At 40.4% G+C, this 20,835-nt stretch overlaps 1 protein-coding gene across 1 annotated transcript; it reads left to right on the top strand.

Moving 5' to 3' along the window:
* The first annotated feature begins 691 nt into the window (after positions 1–691).
* On the top strand, positions 692–16,268 carry cacng8b (calcium channel, voltage-dependent, gamma subunit 8b). Its single transcript, XM_084726630.1, has 5 exons — positions 692–1,021; positions 2,387–2,611; positions 9,465–9,548; positions 12,175–12,315; positions 13,667–16,268. The coding sequence occupies exons 2-5, from the start codon at positions 2,389–2,391 to the stop codon at positions 14,464–14,466; spliced, it is 1,248 nt and encodes a 415-aa protein (XP_084582756.1). The 5' UTR covers positions 692–1,021; positions 2,387–2,388; the 3' UTR covers positions 14,467–16,268.
* The last annotated feature ends 4,567 nt before the right edge of the window (positions 16,269–20,835 follow it).

Here is a 20,835-nt window from a genome sequence, read left to right as displayed (position 1 = left end):
CCAGTTGCTTTCTCATAACGTACAAACAGTAAAAGTGTACAGGCTTTTCAAATAACAAAGACTCACACAACCAATGTTCTCTCTAGTTTACTCTCTTACAGCTCAGGAAAAGTTTTTCAAAGCATGTGTCAATTACTCTGACAAGACTTTAAAAGCCTCTTCACAGGCACACTGGTTGGCGTTGCAGTATTGACTCAAAGAAGGATTTGATCGTGGCGCATTTGTTCAATACATCCATCTCAAGATACAGCTTGAGATACTCTGCAATTTCGTGACTGTAGGCTGTGTCTATCCTCTATCTTCACTCAGTGTCCTCCAGTGACAGATGCAGGCAGCAGTATTTCTTGCAGTGGTGGAAATGCCATAAAATTGTAATTGTAATGGGCTGCTTATTTGAAACTGTAACTTAATAACTGAGTAATTGAATTGCAAAACTAATGCTTTGTTTCTTGTTACAACAAAAAAGTAATTTGAGTACTTCAGCAGTTTGTAACACATTACCTCCACTTCATAAGACAAAGAAAACCAGCGAATTCTAACAACTGAGATGCTGGAACTGGATAATGTTTGGTATTCTTGCTTAAATATTTGATAAAATCATTTCATTGATAATGAAAACAATTGTTAAAAGCAGCCCCAATAGAATGATCAGAATTCTAATTATATGCCATTCAAACTGTTAAACTCATTATATTCCCCTGTCTTTTGCTCTATTATATGTGCAGTAGCAGAGCCGTGATCATGGTGGAAGTTTTCTGCTAACAGAGGACGGACGGAGAGCAGGACAACCGTCCAAGCCACAACCTCCACCAGCAACACCTTTCCAGTGAGAAGGAAGAAAGACAGAGAGAGAAAGCAAGAGACAGAGGCAAAACAGAGAAAAACGAGAGCAAGAAGGAGAGAGGGGAGCGGGTGAAAACAGTCGATGGATGCTGTCCGGATTGAGGGGACAGCACGTTCTTCACTGACGAGGAAAAGAAAGATTTCAAAATTGAGTCGAAGGATAGAAACTCGCCGTCAGGTAAGTCTTAAGATTTAGAGAGTTTGTGGTTGCACTTTATTCAGGTGTAGCAAACTGTAGACTGACTAGATAGTCAGAAAACAGACACCAGACATTTAACGGTACACTAATCAAGGGATAATTTACAGTGAGCGGGACATTATTGTAAAATAAACCTCAACAGGGTGTTGCAGGACCCCAGCGTGAAGTTGGGGGAGCTTGAATCATCCTGAAGTGGTTTATTTTACTATAGTGCCATGTTCACTGTACATTATCCTACTTATTAAGTGGTTACTTACCAAAAAAATCCATAATTTGAAACAAAATATCAGAATTGCATCCATAGCATATGGCTACACAGAAATACCAGACCTGTCGTCTGTTGGGATTGACCAATCAGAATCAAGTATTTACAGACAAGGCATACTTTATATCAAATTAGACAATAAGAGATAATATGTTCTTTATTAGACAGTATTAGACCCTTAATTAGACTTTATTAGAGGGTAATTAGGGACACATTGCAACAGATACTGTAAACTAAAGTGAAATCAAATATCTGCTACTTGAGACACACGTTCTTTGGCTGGTCCCATACAGATGATAGAGTAGCCAAGACGGATGCCTACTTCTTTGATCAAATATCTGCCTACAGTGTTACAATAAGTCTGTGCAGTCAACCATAAACAAAATACTCCTCTACCTCTATAATTTTGTCTGTTTCACAAATTGTTTTTAAATGGGGAAACGGCAGATTTGTGATTTCATTTTAGCTTACAGTAAAGTTCTGTTCTAATGTGTTCCAAATTATGGTTTAATAAAGTCTAATAAGAGTCTAGTACTGTCTGATAAAGAACATATTATTTCTAGTTTGCATCTAATTTGATACAAAGTACGGCTTGTTACGTCTTATTAGTGTACTGTGAAACAAAGTGCGACTGACTTTGCTTCAGTCTTTTCTTTCTGTGCGAGTGTGTGTGTGTGTGCTGAGGGAGAACGTGTGTGAGGGTCATGAATATGGAGATTGGGAGGGTGTGATTTGTTGTGTTTCACATCAATTCTGTCTTGTTAAGCGGAGTCAGCAGAGTCATCCAACTCTCCTCCAAGGACACATCACACAGCCACTTATGCACCTCCCACATCAGCCTCATCCTCCCTCTCGTCTCTTCTCATCGCCTCCCACTGGTGCCCCTCACCTCCTGTTACCCCTCATCATCTCACCTGAATGTTCGCTGTCTTTTTCAATAAACTGCACTTTGTGTCTGATTGTAAACTGCTTGGTTATTCCATGCCTGCTTGTTCTCCATAATACATGTTTGTTTTTCTATTGATCTCCTTTTCTCCCTCCCTCCCTTACTCTTCCTCCTCCTCCTATCTTTTCTGAAGGCATGGTGTGTGAGAAGGGGATCCAGATCCTTCTCACCACCGTGGGGGCTTTCGCAGCCTTCGGCCTGATGACGGTGGCAATAGGGACGGACTACTGGCTGTACTCCCGTGCCCTCATCTGCAACAGCACAGCCAACGTCACGCAGGACGACCCCCACAACAAGGACAAGAAGGATCCTGGGGCGCTCACCCACTCTGGACTCTGGAGGATATGTTGCCTGGAAGGTAAAGAAGAAGTTGCATGAGACACTTTGAATTTATGGGACTTGGATCGCTGCAGATGCATGTGGGAGTTGTTGGAAGCTGATACATGTCAACACAGCTCTGGTTATTTTCTAGCCATTAAGCATTTAATGTAGATCCAAATTTAGTCACAAGATCCTGACTAGATCTTCTAGTTGTCAGGACGTGTCAGGACGTGAGGTTGAGCAAGAAAAATAAAGCTACTTACAGTCAACTGACAATAGAACAAATAGCTAACATTTAAGGAAATGCATTTGTTTTCTTTCTGGCTGAGACGAGATGAAAAATTGATATCATGCACATGAAATTACAGCCAGAAGCCAGTTAGCTTAGTGTAGTGTAAGATTTGTAACAGGAGAAAAGAGCCAGCCTGACTCTGTCCAAAGGTAACAAATCAACCTACCAGCACCTCTAAAGCTCACTAACCAACATGTTATCTTTCATTTGTTTAATCTGCCCAAAAACTGAAGTGTAAAAACAACAATTTGTGAGTTTACAGGGGAAACTGCTTCCTCTGTTTACAGTCTTGTGCTGTGTTTCACCTCACCTAGTCTACTTCTGAGATGCATGGAGAAGGGAAAAAGTCCGAAAAGGTCAAAAGTTCATCAGGGCCCTAATGAAAGCCACAAGCCAATATGCATTGCTTTACAAAAATCTTGTTCATGCTTTCTGACAGAAAAGTTCACATCAGAAGCAGGTTCTGGTGTCCAGGTTAGGCAGAGGATTTTCACCTGGACTAGGGTTCAACTCACTTGTAAACAGTGTTGGGCAAGTTACTGCCCAACACTTTGGTTGGCTTACTTTTTACTTATTACTCCTTTAAAACTTGCTTATTACTTGGTATCAAAAGTAATAAGTTACAGTATTTGGTATACTATATATTACTTTTGTACCTTGTTGGTCGCCTTGTTGCCTTGTAGAACTACTGCTGATCCAGTGAACTGTTAACATCCAGAAAGCTTTTGTTGTTAGCTGTCCAGATGTCGGCTGTGGTGGAAACAAAGTCCATCTCTCTGAGTGCGGCCCTTAAATTAAATTCCATCATCACAGATTCTCTCTGGAGGAGCCAAACAAACTCAAAATAATGACAGTACTTTCACCTGTGGAAAGTCTGATACTCTTCTTCTCCCTCATCCTCCATCAATCCTTTAGCTTTTTGGCTAACAGCTGACATGACCTGCCGCACATTCATGTCATCAAAAGATAGTGTTCCGGTCAAAAAATAACGGAATTACTTGGATTAGTAACTGCAATATAATTGCTGATGCTACTGGTTACTGTAAAAAGTAATAATATAATAGGGTTACGTTACTGCCTGACACTGCTTGTGAAGCTTACAGTTTTGTTTTAGACATAGTGGACTTATTATCCTCAGGTTTTATTCTATTTTTTGCTGTTGCTGTTTGGTTAGGTTTAGGAAATGGTTTGGGTTAAAATAGACAACAGAAGTAGAAAAACCCCTTCTGGCAGTAAGACTTGAATGCTAACGTCTCCCATGTGTGATGTAGCTTCATGTTGACAGTACAGACATAAGAGTGGTATCAATCTTGTCTTAAGTAAGTGAATAAGCGTATTTCTCAAAATTTCAAACTGTTCATAGCTTTTTTCTAGTCTGAATTTTCCTGTGTCAGGTAATATGAATTTTCCTTTTTCCTTCCTACCTTGCAGAGCAATTCAGATTGAGTACTCATTTATGCAAAGACTTCTATATGTAGACGTGTTTCCAATCACAAACTCCCGTCTTTTTGCTTCTGCTAAAACACTTGTCGTGAAAAAGGTCTATCACCGTAGTCCATGGAATAAAATCCTTGTGTCTCTTAGCTATGTTAAAGCTTTTCAGTGGAAATATATTTTCTGTCAGTCACTGTTTGTTTTTTAAATCATTCAGCAGATGTTCAGTGTGTCATCCTTTCACTTGACTTTTGGACTCTTTGTTTAGAACGCTGCAGTATTGCTGTGATATCTGTAACAATTATTATCATCAACACATTCAACTCGTATTTGCTAGACCGTGCCACAGTCACAAGAAAACAATGTCGCATAATTGCAGTATAATTACATGATACTGAAGCGTAACCCTCAGTCAAAATAATCCATTAATCATTGTGTTTGATTCAGGCTGCAGTGATTTCATTCACAGCTGAAACAAAAGGCCCACGTTCACCCTGACGCACAGCGACTTCTCACTCCGAGTGGTGGAGGAAGCAACAGAAACTGGCAGTGACCATCTCTCAATCTTCAGTTTGTCACTGCAACACAAGCTGCTAATTCATTATACATTACACTGCCTGGCTAACACTCAGCAGTAAAGGCTGGGATGGAGTTAACAGTAGAGCAGCTACAGCCAAAGGGGTGGTGTGAGTGAGCGATCTGCGCCTTTGCTCACATACAGACTTCTGTCTCCAGGAAAACCTCTTGGCTCTCCTTATAAAGCATCCCCGGCCCATCCTGGGCTTGGTCATTGTACAAAGCTAATTTGTCCTCATCTCTAAGCTTCCTGATAGCAAAGCAGCCAATTAGAGATAAGCTCCAGCCCTTGCAGCACTGCTGCAATGCACCCCCACCCACTCCCTCCATTGCCTCACTCTTTCAGTTTCTCCACTTGCTATCCCTCCGTCTCACTCCCCCAAACATTATATTTAATCTTTCACTGGTTTCTCCTCTTCTTCCCTTCCTCATAGCTTCCTCTCTTTCAGTCCTTTTCTCTCACATTGTGGTGCAGTAAAGCTGACAGTGTCTTGGCATGGCTTAGAGGTCAAGTATCCTTGATGTCTGTGGAGTATTCAGCCAAGATAGATGCTCAGTAGTCGTGCAGTGATGCAGTGAGGTGTAGTTGGAGTCGAAATGCAGGACATGCTAGCTCTAAAAGATTTATGCCCGTGGGTGGGTGGCACATTATGCTGTGGATAGAGATGTGTCCTGTCCTCCTCTCTGGCTCCTCTGCAGGTTTACTGAAGGTGGGGCAGCACTGAATTACTTGTTATTTGGAGGATTTTTTTTTGTTCATACAGCACAGATATTAACAATTTAATTTGGTCAAACCTGCCCACAAAGACCTGTCAAGTACCCCCTCATCAACACCAAGCGACATGTTATTAATATATTCACTGAATTGACCGAATTTATGTAGAAAAGTAGATATTGTGACAATACATTTTTAATGTACCTGAACATTAAATGCTGATGTCGGTTTTGACTCATTTGACATATCAAAATATATTTCTATAGGACATACACTGTTATAATCACATACTCATTGAACATATCAAAGATAACACAGTAAAGAACAACTTACTTCCACTGCGGTTCTCTTTCAGGGAAGACCAATATAGCAATACTAGCCACAGATGACAAACATACCATGTACCAACACACAGGCTACACAGCAAACAGCACATCCTTACATATAAAACTACACAGCAAAGCAAATTGATTAGCCACAACATTAAAACCGCTGACAGGCAAAGTGGATAACATTCATCATCTCATTACAATGGCACCTGTCAAGGGGTGGGATATATTAGGCAACAAGTGAACAGTCAGTTCTTCAAGCAGCAAAACGGGCAGAGTAAATTTCTGAGTGACTTTTGACTGAGTGACAAAAGCCAGATTGTGATGGGTAGACAACCGGGTCAGAATATCTCCAGAACAACAGGTCTCGTGGGGTGTTCCTGGTATGCAGAGGTTATTACCTACCAGAAGTGGTCCAAACAGGGACAACAGAAACGGGGACAGGGTTATGGGCGCCCAAGGCTCATTGGTGCATATGGGGAGCATCTGGTCCAATCCCACAGATGAGCTACTGTAGCACAAATGTTGAAAATGTTACTGCCAGCTCTGATGGAAAGGTGTCAGAGCACACAGTTTATCACAGCTTGCTGCATGTGGGGCTGCAGAGCTGCAGACTGATCAGAGTGGCCATGTTGAACCCTGTCCACCTCTGAAAGCGCCTACAATGGCCTCATAAGTGTCAGACCCGGACCATGGAGCAATGGAAGAAGGTGGTGTTAACAAAGTGTTTACTTCGCCTTTAATTCCCCAGATCTCACTCCGATAGAGTATCTGTGGGATGTGCTGAACAACAAGTCCAATTTATGGAGGCTCTACCTTTGCAAATACAGGACTTAAAGGATCTGTTGCTACCACAGGACACATTCAGACGCCTTGTGGAGTCCATGCCTCAACCAATCAGAGCTGTTTTGGTGACACAATATTGCAATATTAGACAGATGGTTTTAATGTGAGGCTGATTGGTGTATGTCTCTATCTATCTATATATCCATACATACAGTACATTCATAAGCTACTTGCATCCATTGCCTATTATCACCTATTACCCATATAAATATTTACATATACACATGTACCTCACCAGGCACTCCTGCAGCCCCAGCAAAGATGTCACTCATATCTGTGAGTGTGGCCACCATGGATAAGAAATGTAAAGATATGAAAAAATGTGTTTTAGTATCTATGGTGGCCACTTCATTTAGTGTATTTGCCCGAAGAAGATCCTTAAGATCAAAATGTTCCCTTAAAAGAGGATGTCTTAAAAGAGAATTAAATGATTAATTTGGAGTCAGAGGTGTGTAGACCTTTACCTTTTATATCCTGCAGTGAAATTTTTGGTCCCTCTTCATTAGACACACCTTACAAAGTGTCCTCTATGTGCACATATTATCCATGCATACACACATACTAACAAACATACCTGCATATATTCACCCTCATACATTTCTAATTGTCATTTTGGTCAAGCAATCATTCCACCACAAGCATGTTATGCTAACCTGTAATGAAAAGCTGGTAGAGCTGCAGTGTTTTAGATGCAGTAAGTCATTCAGGAAATCAGTAATCAGCCCTCCAATAAACACATGCTTTTAGTAACTGGAGGAAATCTGCCAAAATACCCACTTACACTAGTGTCTAAAAGCCTTGACTGTGTGAACGCCACCTGTCTGTTGAGTCTGTTGTGTCTGAGGGCGATGATAATAACACTGATCCGTGTGGCTCAACTGACGTCCCGTCCCTTTGTACCTCCATCTGTTTCTTTTCAGACCAACCTGTGGAAATGAAAGAGCTGTGAGAAAGAGACAAGCTCACCCCTCATCTGTTCGTCTCTGTCCTCCATCTGTGTCTCTTCATTCCATCACTTCCATCCATCTTTCTCACAATCCACCCATCAGCAACAGTGGTGTGCTGTCATCATCGTGCGTGCATCCCTCCGTTCGTCTGTCTGTCTACATGCTGGACCCCGGCGGGTAGTTATCTGTCTGCCCATGTGTCTGCATTCTTGTATGTATTTACGTGTGTGTGTGCGTGAAACAGAATGCAATGATTTGCATTTGAAATGACTTTTATTCAATTGAATACAGTACAAAGATCTGATATTTAATGCTCATGTTTTTTATAATATACACTCATTCTGAGTTTGATGCCTGCAACACTTCAAAAAAGTTGGGACAACGGCAACAAAAGTCTGGGAAAGTTGTTGAATGCTCCACATGGTAAACAGATTAATTGGTAACAGGTGACAGTATCATGATTGGATATTCAAGGAGCATCTCTGAAAGGCTCAGTCATTCACAAGTAAGGATAAGGTGAGGTTCACCACTTTGTGAAAAACTGTATTACAATCTGCACCAAGAACTCACATAACTGTATAAAGGATACTGCATGGGCTCTGTAAAACTTAGGAAAATGCAGTGACAAATACAATTTGTCAATTTGCGAGTTTAGGCTCTACAATGCAAAACAAAAGCCATATATCAACAACATCCAGAAACACTGCTGACTTGCCTCGAGCTGAGCTCATCTGAGATGGACTGACGGAAAGTAGAAAAGTGTGCTGTGGTCTGATGAATCCACATTTCTTACTGCTTTTGGAAGTCATGGACTTTGTGTCCTCTGGGCTATGGAGGAAAAGCGCCATCCAGACTGTTACCACTAACTTCCAATAGCATCTGTGATGGTACTGTATGGGGGTGTGGTAAACTGTCACATCTATGAAGGCACCATTAACAATGACAGGCACATGCAGGTTTTGGAACAACATGTGCTGCCATCCAGACAATGTCTTTTTCAGAGACGTCCCTGCTTATTTCAGCAAAACAATGACAAGACACATTCTGCATGTGTTACAACAGTGTGGCCTCATATTACAAGAGTTTGGGTACTAGATTAACCTGCCTGCACTCAAGACCTGTCCCCTGTTGAAAATGTTTGGTACATTATGAAGCACAAACTACAACAACAGAGACTGCTGAAGTTGTATATCAAGCAAGAATGAGAAAGAATTGCACTTTAAAAGCTGCAACAGTTAATGTCATCAGTTCCCAAATGCTTACTGAGTGAAATGACTGTGATGTATCACAGGGGTTAACATGCCCCTGTTTAAACTTTTTTAGGAATATGTTTCAGAACTATAAAGTTAAACAGGTTGCACATTAAATACCATGTTTTGTACTGTATCCATTTATACAGATTGAGGTAGAAACATTATTGTAATATTATTATTATTATTATTGTATTCTGCTTTTATTTATGTTTTACACAATTTCCTCACTTTTTTGAATTGAGGTTGTACGTGTATGTGATGTTACTAACTTGCATTTAGAAGAAGCATTACCATTTGTGGTGTTTCTATCAATATGTTGTTCACATATGCTTGGATTCAAAAAAAGAGATTTTTCGACAAATATATAACTGTGTTCTGGTGTCAATCAGTTTGTCTCTCAGGAGGATATTTGCTGTTCTCTTTTTCTTGAGGCCACAGTTATGAGTTCCTGTCTTTTGTTGTGTCTGGTCACACTCTGTTTCTTCTCTCATATCTCAGGAGTAAAGCGAGGAGTGTGTTCGCAGATCAACCACTTCCCAGAAGATGCAGACTTTGACCATGACGGGGCAGAGTACGTCCTACGTAAGTCAATACTACAGACGGATGATGGTTGTGAGAGAAGTCTGGTTATGAATAAGAGAGAGAGGGCCTGAAGTTCAGAGAAAAAAGTGTAAATTTACCTTTAAACTCTGTTTTTATTGCTCATCCCTCAGAAGATCCTCTCTGCGAGACATAAACATGTGACAGTGTGTGCAGAAAATCAGGGGAGATGGGGTGCCCTAGTTCGTGCTCAGTGCCCTGCAGTGATGTCTTTTTGCTCTGTGATATGCTACATGTGTGCCCGTGCATATATAAAGAAAAGCTTGTGTTCTGTTTACAATGTTGCAGAGGCATTTTGCTGGCATTTAGGTGGCATTTTCTCTCCCGTGGCCTAGTTGTCCTAGATGAGGGAGGAGTGTTAATGTGTGTGTGTGTGTGTGTGTGTGTGTGTGTGTGTGTGTATTGCGTGCATGGTTGGCAGACCTGCTGAAAGCACTGAGGGCCACATGGGAAGGGTTTGATTCAATCGTGTGTCTAGAACTGAGTAATTAATTTCCTCACCAAGTATTATGTGTATATTTTTAACAGCTTTCACCATTTTCATTTTTTTTGTCACGATTATTCTGCATCCTAATGCACTGTCCAAACCTGGTTTAAGTAGTGAAGTAGCTGTTTTATTCTACTTGGAATATATCACACATTTTCTTTAAGCTATAATCCATACAGTCCAAATGAAACAGAATTTCGTGAGTATCTTGCTTCCATATTGTGATGCAGAGGGGTCTAATTTTGCAAACCTGCACCAGAACTGACCCGTTACCCACAATTATCTTCAAGTCAAATACAAACCTGCCCGTCCCAAGACTCGATCTGCACAAATGATTACACACACGCAGTCACTCACTTGTATTCTCACTTGGTGCAGCAGCTTTGCCGAAGTGTTTCCTCAGCAATGATGTCGTTAGCTTGTAGCTGCCAAAAGCTAATACTTTTTGGCACTCTTTTCAAGCAGCAAAACCCAAGATCACACCAAATTTCTCCAAAGTGCCACAATGTTTTTGTGGCTTACCCAGAGGGGAACCCATGGGTTCCTGACCCGGTGCAGGACTGCAGGATGTATTTCCAAGTGAAACATTGTAGGCATGCACAACAGGATAGGTATGCATACCAATGCAAGGAATTTGGTTTTAATGTTGAAAAGAGGCTATGTCATAACTGGACAAACCCCTTCTGTTGCTAACTAATGAGTCTCGGCTCTGTGCCTATAAAAGTTTAAGACTGATTGATGGATATCATTATATTATTGGTTGAAATTGGTTGGTCCAAGCCTACATTAGCACATGTCCTAAATTCTTTTACAGGAAGAAAACATAACTTCATCTCTACTTTAAGAGACACCTGGGGTTACCATGGTGACAGCAAGCACATTATCGCTGTGTTCAAAGGGAACTCATTAACTCAGAATTATGACACAGAAGTCATGAACATAACAATGTAAACTCAGAGCTAACAGAAAAGTTATGTACAATGTTAAAAGGGCTTATCTCATAAACACAACCCCATTTGAATACACTATTAACTACAGTTAACACTCACTGAGCGGCTACTCTGTTAGAAATACCCTGTGCCACCATGTGTTTTCCCTTAAACTTGCATCCGTAGGAAAAGTCTCATTAGCATTAGCTGTTCATAACACAGTTCTGTATCAATGACATCAAATTAACCAGAAACACTGGATTTAATGTGCATATGGCATCCCTTGTGTGTAGGTAGGCCAATTGAACTCAGTGTGGGAATGGCGGACTCCGCCGCTATAATTAACATTTAGAGAGGTAATTACAATGAAAATAAATTGAGTGACTGTTGGTGAGAAAAAGACAATCACCAAATAGCATCAAAAACTGTTTGACTGAACCTTCAGCCCACCAACATATTTAACATACACCATACAAGGACTACCAGCTGAGGTCCCCCCAAAAATAAACTAATGTAAGAAACAACCATCACAGCAAAATCTTAACTCAAAACATTATTGGTTATGGAATTTGTGTCATCTGGAAAAAAAAGAATGGGTTATTATTATATTTAGGAAAGCTATACCAACATTTATATTTATAGGGTGAAACCAGCCATAAATATAAATTTAAGTGAAAATATAAATAAATAAATGAAATAAACACACAGCCATTCAACATCAAACACTTTTTAATTTTATTTGTCTTTCAGTGCAAAAGTAGATAGAAACCTTTGTCTCAGTATGACCCCTGTCAAAATAAAGGTTGCATAAACATTGTTCAAACTTATATTCTTCTGTTTGTACATAATGTAAACTGAATGGTGTTACATAGAACTATGAACACCACACGCTACAGGCAGTTATAACACACGATGTGGCTCATGCAATGCTCAGGGCATACTGGCATGTGACAGGAGGAACAGAGTGCCCCTACCCCCCCGACAGTGTGTGATACTTTAAATTAGGACCCATGGCAAACATGAGTTCAATCAATAAATAGTTCCATCTATAAATTACACCTCAGGGGTCAGTGGGGGCCCGAGTTATGACAATCCAGATATTGTCACAGAAGTCCAGTGTCATTTCACATGTATTTATACTGGTTGTCTTTTCCAGTTATTGCTGCTGACTGTTATTCTCTCCTCTGTTTAGGGGTAGTCAGGGCTTCCAACATCTTCCCGATCCTCAGTGCCATCCTGCTGCTGATGGGAGGGGTTTGCATCGCTGCTAGTCGTTTCTATAAGAGCAAAAGGAACATCATCCTGGGGGCAGGAATTCTCTTTGTGGCTGCAGGTAACTTAAGAATATTGAATGTCAGTCATTCGTGAGAACTGGAACAAAGTCTTATTTTGAGGGAGTTTTGATTTTTACTTTTCAGTTATGCTGGGTAAGTCTATTTTAAAGGATCAAACTCTTGGATATTAAACCTTATAGTGGGCCAGCCTCCCAGTGATTACAGTTTTTATCAAAATATCAGATGGAAAATCTGGCGGAGTTTACATGATACATTTGTAATTTCGCAGCATAGTCGTAGTGAGTAGCCATATTAATTTTTAAAGTTGCTAAGGGCTCTCTCAATGCTTATCAAGTTTTTAAAGAATAATTCTTATTTAGATTTGATTTAGAAGGGCTACAGAGTTGGCATGTTATGGTTGAGACACATCTGATAGCAATATTATTTAATCAATTTGTTGAAAATAAAAAGCTTATCAGTGCTTGAGCAGTATTCCTGCCTTTTTTTTAAACCAAGAAGTGAGAAGGCTCCGTCTGATTAAATCATGTTTTTGTCAAAATCTGGTTAAGTTTAGAGAAATCTCTCACACAACTTTAAAGGGCCAGGATTTTCATGAAAATTTATTTTAAACCAAGCATGATTATAGTATTACTTTTTTTTTTTTAGATTATTTTTTGGGCTTTTGCCTTTATTTGGGAAGGGACAGCTGAAGATATGACAGGAAAGGGGGTAGAGAGAGGGGGAATGACATGCAGCAAATGGGCCACAGGCGGGAATCGAACCAGCGACCACTGCAGAGGACCAACAGCCTCAGTACATGGGGCGAACACATTGCATTGTTTTATACATTTTTATACCTGTGTTATCAATGGATGTTATTAGTTTCAGATTTAAATTTTTAAATTGTTGAAATTTGTGAATTCTTGTCTGGGACAAGTGTGTTTTCTGGCACAGAGCAAGTTTAGAAAAAAAAAGCAAACCAAAACATTTGACAAATTACATCTATTTCATATATATATAAAACTTTACAGAATAAATTTTCACCAAAACTTGAGTTAGAGTGTTTGTATTAATATTTTTCCTTTTTTTTTTTTTTTTTTTTTTGGACATGATTTGTCCCAGTCCTCAAGAATGGATGAATGTGAGTGTTGATACAGTATGTACTTGTCTGCTTGTGTGAGATGTTCTGGAAAATATTACTTGCACTAACAGTTTTTATGCTTTGTTTGGGAGTGTCTTGTTGTGTGAGTTTAGTAGAAGGTTTTACATGCAGGTCTCGTCATTCCATTCGTCTTAATTGAGAGTGTCACAAATCATCAAGTCAAACAAATGTGTTTATTAGTTCTGCGAGTTGGTCTGTCTGACTTTATTTAGCTCTTTTGTAAATACTGTGTTTCTGCGCTGTCTCAGGTCTGAGCAACATCATTGGTGTGATCGTGTACATCTCGGCAGCACTAGGGGACATCTCTCCTAAGAAGGACGAGGACAAGAAGTGGCAGTACTCCTACGGTTGGTCCTTCTACTTCGGAGGCCTGTCCTTCATCATGGCGGAGATGGTGGGGGTGCTGGCCGTCAACATCTACATCGAGAAGAACAAGGAGCTGCGCTGCCGCTCACGCACCGACATCTTCAAGAGCACCACGCACGCCATGCTCCGCCTGCCCAGCTACCGCTTCCGCCGCCGCTCCCGCTCCTCGTCCCGCTCCACCGACCCCTCCCGCTCCCGAGACCCCTCGCCTGTAGGGGGAGGTGGGGGCAAGAACTTCGGCCTGCCCCCCTCTGCGCTGCTCTCCCAGGGGCCCATCTCAGTGTCCACTTTACCGAACCCCCACTCCCGCTCCCATACGGCCCTGGCTGGAGGCGACATCTCCCTCTACACCTTGTCCCGTGACCCCAAGCTGGGGGGTTTGCCGCCCATGTATGGAACGGTGGACAGGGCCACGCTCTACCAGCTCCACAACTGCTTCCCAAAGGATGGAGGCGGAGGTGGAGGGGTGATGATGAGTGGTACACTTCCCTCGCTTAAGTCCCACAACCCTTCAAATTCTTCCAACTCCAACGCGCCGATGCCCAACTCGGTGGGCTCGGGGCCTCCACCCTTCACCTCGTCCACAGTAGACAGGGAGCGAGGGATGGGGACACTGGACAGGCTGAAGGGAGACAGGGAGAGCAACTCTAACACCCTCAATAGGAAGACAACGCCTGTGTAGAGGGAGAGTTCGAGAGAGGGGAGGTTAGAGGGAAGGGAGAGGAGCATGATGGGTAGTGATGAAGGAGGGAAGCTAGAGGAATCAGATATGAAATGTGATATCGCTCCCTCCATGTTCACTGTTATTTAGTCTCAATCTCACTGAGAGCAAAAAGAAGAAGAGTAATAACAGAGCGATAATAACAACAACAATGAACTTTCACAATAAAACTATTTTGATATTTTAATGTGCTAGAAAATGATTTATTTTGTTAATGATCAAACGCAATTAACCTTGGGCTATTATGAAAATGTTTCACATATTTTTTGGTGCAATATTACTGCTAATTTAACCAGATCATCATTAATGTAAAAATTGTTGTTGTGATTATTCTTAGCGTTATTACAGGCTAGCCGTATTTGCAAAACACTTATAAGTTTGGAATGAAATTTTTAATTTTCATGTTGTTTTCACGCTAATTTTAGATCTTGACGACTTTTACTGTGAAATTCTTCCATGCGGAGCCACTGGGACTGACAGTGAGCTGCAGTGTGTAACTGTGTCAAAGTGTCAAGCATGAGTGTGCACAATATGTGGGAGAATGAGGGCCTGTATTTTATTTTTTAACCCCCACATTATATAATTTTCATTTGTAACATGAAGTCAGATTTGAATACTGTAAATTGTCTTCCAATATTGATACTGAAAGAAATGCAAAACAATAATGTGAGTGACTGAAACAGATGTCCAACTTCATTGTTATTATTATGAGTCTGAGTTTTCTATGGGCCTCTGTTAGTCTTGTTTCCATTCTAATCAGTGTTAACAGTAGTACTTGTAGCTATAGTCGTGTTGAAGATGTTTGTTCTTGGGCATTAACAGAAACCTCTGACCGGAGGAAAGCAGAAAAAAGAGACATAGAATAATACATTTGTACAGATTCAGGTAAAGATGACAGCCTGAGCAGAAAAACAAAAAAACCTAATCATTTTTTTCTATGAAGAGTCCCAAAGTGAGACATGCAACTCATAATTTTCAGTGGCAAAAAAATACAATATGTATATGTGGGTTGAGAGGGTTTAAAAAACACTACAGAGAAAACTTTTGAAAAGATAACATGTACATTGTAATTACGCATATACATATATTTGTAAAGTCTATAGATATGTTTTTTTCGGGACCACTGTTCAAACTGGGTATGCATTTTGGGCAGGTTTGGCTAAAGTGTTTTGTTCCCTGGACTCTTGTTGGGTGGTTTCATCTGCCAAACCCTGCACCCTGCCCCCCCACCACCCCACCCCCCCTCCTTTGGTCACAGGATCAGTGTCGCCCTACTTTATCACACCAATAACAGATTCACCATCCAAACCTCCCCAAAGATTCTTTTCACTGTGCTTCCCCTGTGACCGCCGACTCCGGAGTCTGAACTCTGACCTGTTTATGTTGATGAGAATGTAAACACATGTAAACACCCCTCGCCCTGCCCCCCTCCCCACTCTCTCTTCCTAACTGCCCCGAGTGACTGCAGATCTGGGTCGAAACCATGGACACGCCGCTACATGATAAGATGAAGAAACAAAACAAAAACTACCAGACGCTTCCAGATTCTATACGTTTTCATTTCTTTGATTTCATTTCAGAAAAAGAATAATGTGATAAAAACTGCACACAGATAGCATTTATGTGGGCAATATGAATAGTATGTAGTTGAGAATAGATATATCTAGACAAATGATTATGGTTTATCTAAATGTGTGATAAACTTAAACACTGTATTGCACGAAGTTTATAAAAAAAAAAAAACAATAACAGACATGTTCACAGACTGCTGTCTTTTGTTTCTTTTTTGCCAAGAGAGCAGAGTGGGATCTCTTCTGAAGTACAGGGTGAGCATATATCTGTGTTTGAGTTTCCCCCAAGAATATCTGTAGACAGGCTCTAACAGCGATGGAAGAAGTATTCAAATACATTACTTAAAGTGGCTCTAATCACTATTTTTGTGTGACATGACACTCTGCAGCAACATGTTTAGCTGTCCCGCTGCACCTTACCTGTTTTAATTCAGTCTCACTGCTCTCGTAGTGACACTGTCAGCCTCAGCAGTCAGCTGTTTTCATCCAAAAAGATCCATAAACCTACTGTGCACAGCAGACAGACACAGGTGCAACTAGCTGATGAACCCAGTAGAGCATTTAAGAGACAGATGTATCCATCATGACGTGGTGGATACCAAAGCAGAGCTTATAAAGAATGAAATACTGAACATGAGTCCAAATGAACAATAATGTTGTTCTATAACTGCTGGATGATAAGCAACTTGAGGGCAGCATATCGCAAAAAAGTTGGGGTGTCCATGCCCATCCCAGTCCCTCTGGTCATAACATTATAAAATTAAGTAACATTATCTTTATAAGCTGTGCTAAAATTCTAATGTTAACATTAGCAGCTGTTTACTTACCTGACATCAAATTTCATCCCTTTACTCAACAGGAGCTGCCTCCAGCGGTGGAAAGCAACAGCAGTGTTAACTCTGGTATTGTGTCTTTCTCTATTACTTCTTTTCAAAATGGCAACACTAGTAGTTTCACATGAAAAAAAAAACAATTTGACATGTTAGAACATAAAAACAACGATGGGCACTGACACTGGCTTCCAGTGTCTGTGATCATCCACTTACACAGGCTACACACTTGTTGTTGGTGCTGGGCAACATGTTGTTGTTTGTCGCGAAGTCTGATTCACTGATGAATGTCATTGCATGTTACCTTCACAGATCCACGACTCCCATTTTAGGCTATTTTAACTGACTTTAGCCTCAGTCATGTGTTAGAATTACTCATTTCGATGCAATACCTTGAAAAATAGTCATATTTACTACCTTTGGAAAAAATTTGACCCACTATTGATGGCATAAAATTTGCTATAGCATGAAACGAGTGATGAGAAGAAGACTGACCTGTGAGTAAGTGAGAAGAGGCAGGTCCATGATGGCAGTGCAGCAGTGTGTGTCAACTCGCTGTCAGAGGGAAGAAAGAGTAATAAAATGCAGCTGGTACTAAAGTATCAATATTGCAAAAAAAAAAAAAAAACAGTATCGAAAGCACTGCAAATTTTCAGTACTGATAGTTATTGAAATTTTTGACAACACTACTGCTAACAGGTTTTTTCACAGTCCGGACCAACTCAGCTTTGAAGAACGCAGGAAGACACCGTAGTAACTTTTTTTCCCTCTCTGTGACAGTGAACACAACACATGGCCTCTCAGTTGCTATTATGCTGCCCACTACATGCTTTACATAATGTAACTACCCCTAATGCCATAAAGCACGTCTGTGGCTGTGTGCTGTTATTTCTCACATGCAGGGAGAGACTTACTGACACTTCCCACAACAACCCTGCTAGACAGCATCACATATACAGGTTACCCAAACCTTCCTTTTTGGGGGTGCTGCTCAACCGGTAACACACAGATGCAACAAAACACACACTACGCATCATCAAGTAAATCATATATGCTATACCTTTATTTGTAGTGAGTTGTAATTTCACAACTGTCTTTTACACCTTTTACTTTGGGGGGGGCATTAAACCCAGTGCCCCCCGTAGATGGCCCGCTGAAATCAATACAAGGGAAATAGTAAAAGACGAGAGGCATACAGGGCTGGCCAGTGCTCTCCATAACACATTCCACCTCAAGTCAAGGACTATGTAAAACAGCAATATGTTTCCTTCAGGCTAGTTTATAAAAAAAAAAAACTTTAAAGGCATTCAAAGAAGGGAGTGCTTCTAAGGTAATGGCCCCAGAGGACCTCTGTAGCTCATTCCATGCCCGGGGTGCATAAAAGGAAAAGGCAGTTCTACTGAGCTCTGAGTGCACCCCGGACACATTTAGAAGAAATTCTGAATGTTTAAAACAAAAATTCTTACATTTATGTCTTTTAAGTAAAAGTAGCATTAAACATTTTTTAAATATTCCATTATAGGTTCAGTAAAGGTCCTGTATTGAAAATTAAAGCCCCCCTCTGTTCAAAAAAGTTTGTTCTCACAGTTACTTCGCTTGGATGTTTGACCTTCACTGTGCAGAATGATGTATATGCAGAGTTCAGAGAGTTGTTTTCGCATTCATAAGCTGAAGGCTCATCTTAAATCTGAGCCATTTATGGACTAATATACAACTTAGACAAGTGGGATTTGAACCTGTCAGTGCACAAACACTGAGAGATGACTTAGCAAGAAGCATCTTATTGTGAAAGTGTTAAATATTTGAAATTAGCAATATTTGTATATTCATAAATTCTGAATTTTCTTGATAAGGGAGAATGGGAAGATTTACTTTAAGAATTTAAAACAAGGTTAAAAAATTTTATTTTTTATGTGGACAAAAACATTTCAGACATGAATCATTATTGAAATCAGATTTTTTTTTTTTCTTAAAACATGTCTGGAGAATATCTTAAAGTAAAAGTACAGAAGGATTAGCAACAAAATATACTTAAAAGTATCAAAAATAAGTATTCAGCATGAAGAATGGCCCCTTTTGCTCTTTATTAAATGATTAACATTATTGTCATTTAATGTCAATTATTACTGATGAATCGTGTAAGCAGAATATTAATGTTGTAGCCACATACACATAAAACATTTTATTAGGCTAAACCATTCCACCATGTGATAGTGAGGTAATCCAAAAGTAACTGGAAGTAATCAGGTTACATTGCTGTAATATTGTGATTCTTGGAAGAGGTTATCTTACTAAGTTTTTAACAGACAAATACTTTTTTTTAATGTAACCCTCACAATCCTGTCTATGTACTGCTGTGGTAATTTAATCTACAAAAGTACACTATGTGTTATAAACTGATCATGTGTTTTTATGGAAATTTTTAAACTGTCAGTGTTGTAGAGTAAAGTACAATACTTTCTTGGGAAATCTACCGTACATGGTACAAAGAAGCCTAAGTGCTCTTACTGTAATTATTTCCCAGCTCTGGGCTGTATCACACACACAAACATTGCTTCTAGTAGTTACTGAAGCTCAAGGTCTCTCAGCTAATCTTTTGGATGCTGTAAACCTAAAAAGACTTTGACCTTCCCTGTCAGACCCTCAGGCTCATAATATTTGCAAATATATGTGTAGCGCCAGATGGGTGGTATTTGCCAAACAGGATAATGAGAAAAGCAGCTGAAAGTTAATTCAGAATGCTTTTCTGTGACCACTGCCCTACCTGAGCTCATCATTTTTTTTCCCCCTGATGGGTCCATCTGGTACCTCATGCATGTTTTTGCATGAACAATTAAGAAATACTCTCATGGTCTGCTCTGGTCCCTGATGGCCCACTGGGCAGGTTTTTTGCTCGACCTCAGAGGGATGGTGGGGAAAGAAGTGGGAATTTTTCCAGGGAGGATTAAGATGTAGGAGTCCCTTCAGAGACAAGACATGATACTCAGGGCAGAGGGAAGTGGTGTCAGATCCTTGACAAGGGGCCTGAGATTCCTAGCAGTGCTCCTGAACCCTGAGGATTAGTTATCTGGAGAGCCTCGCCCCACTATTATCATACCTACTGCAGTCTGGTTACAGCCACAGTGATACAGCGATGAGAGATTTAAGGAGGAGTGCTGCCAAAGCAAACTCATGTCATCTACTACACAGGCACCATTCCTTATCACAGTTTAGGCCAGATATATTCAATTTCTGAATATTTTCAATGCAGGACAGCCAGGCTCAGCTCCTGTTCCTCTAAGTTTTGCCCGTGGGTAGTCCTGAGTCTGATAGTAAAGGCTACAGACCCTTGGCATAGGTGATTTAGGGATATCCCAGCAGTTATGGTCTGAACTGGTCTTAAAATAAAATCCAAAAATCCAAAAATCTTAAAGTCCTCTTTGCCAAAGACCAAAACAAGACAGAGTTAAAATGCGGTCGAGACCAAGACCTTCAAAAACTTTTCTTGAGACCAGTCTCAAGACCGAGACCAATCAAGACCTGTAAAAGCGACATAAAGTTAGCTAATGTTAGCATAACACTAGCTAACTAGGTAGCTAATCCACACCAATCATCTCACCTGATAGTTAATGTTAGCAAAACTACTAAAAGCTAGCCAACTAGCTAGCTAATCTACATCAGTTGTTAGCTTGCTAGATAGCTAACTGTTAGCTAATGTTTTGCTAAGATTAACTAACTTAATATGTGATTATGTGTCACTTTTACAGGTCCCTGAGCAACATCTTTTAACCATCTTCAGAATTTGGTTTTCTCATGAATAGATGACAGCAACTAAGTACAATAAACAGGAAAAAAGAAAGCTGACCAAGCTTCACCAGGTATCAGTTGTTTTCTGAGCAAATAGCAAAAGTAGGCGGGACTTAGGAAGGTGTAATTGGAAAAGAAAAAGA

Source organism: Lutjanus erythropterus, chromosome 9, assembly GCF_056507025.1.
Source record: "Lutjanus erythropterus isolate fLutEry1 chromosome 9, fLutEry1.hap2, whole genome shotgun sequence".
Lineage (NCBI taxonomy): Eukaryota > Metazoa > Chordata > Actinopteri > Lutjaniformes > Lutjanidae > Lutjanus > Lutjanus erythropterus.
Note: the sequence above shows the minus strand (reverse complement) of the source record. Positions and strands in the feature narration are given on the sequence as shown.

Excerpts from the sequence above, each read along its gene's own strand:
- cacng8b (XM_084726630.1), top strand. The coding sequence starts at position 2,389 with ATGGTGTGTGAGAAGGGGATCCAGATCCTTCTCACCACCGTGGGGGCT. Across the intron at positions 2,612-9,464 it reads GAGGATATGTTGCCTGGAAG|GAGTAAAGCGAGGAGTGTGT; the intron begins GTAAAGAAGAAG and ends CTCATATCTCAG. Across the intron at positions 12,316-13,666 it reads AATTCTCTTTGTGGCTGCAG|GTCTGAGCAACATCATTGGT; the intron begins GTAACTTAAGAA and ends GCGCTGTCTCAG.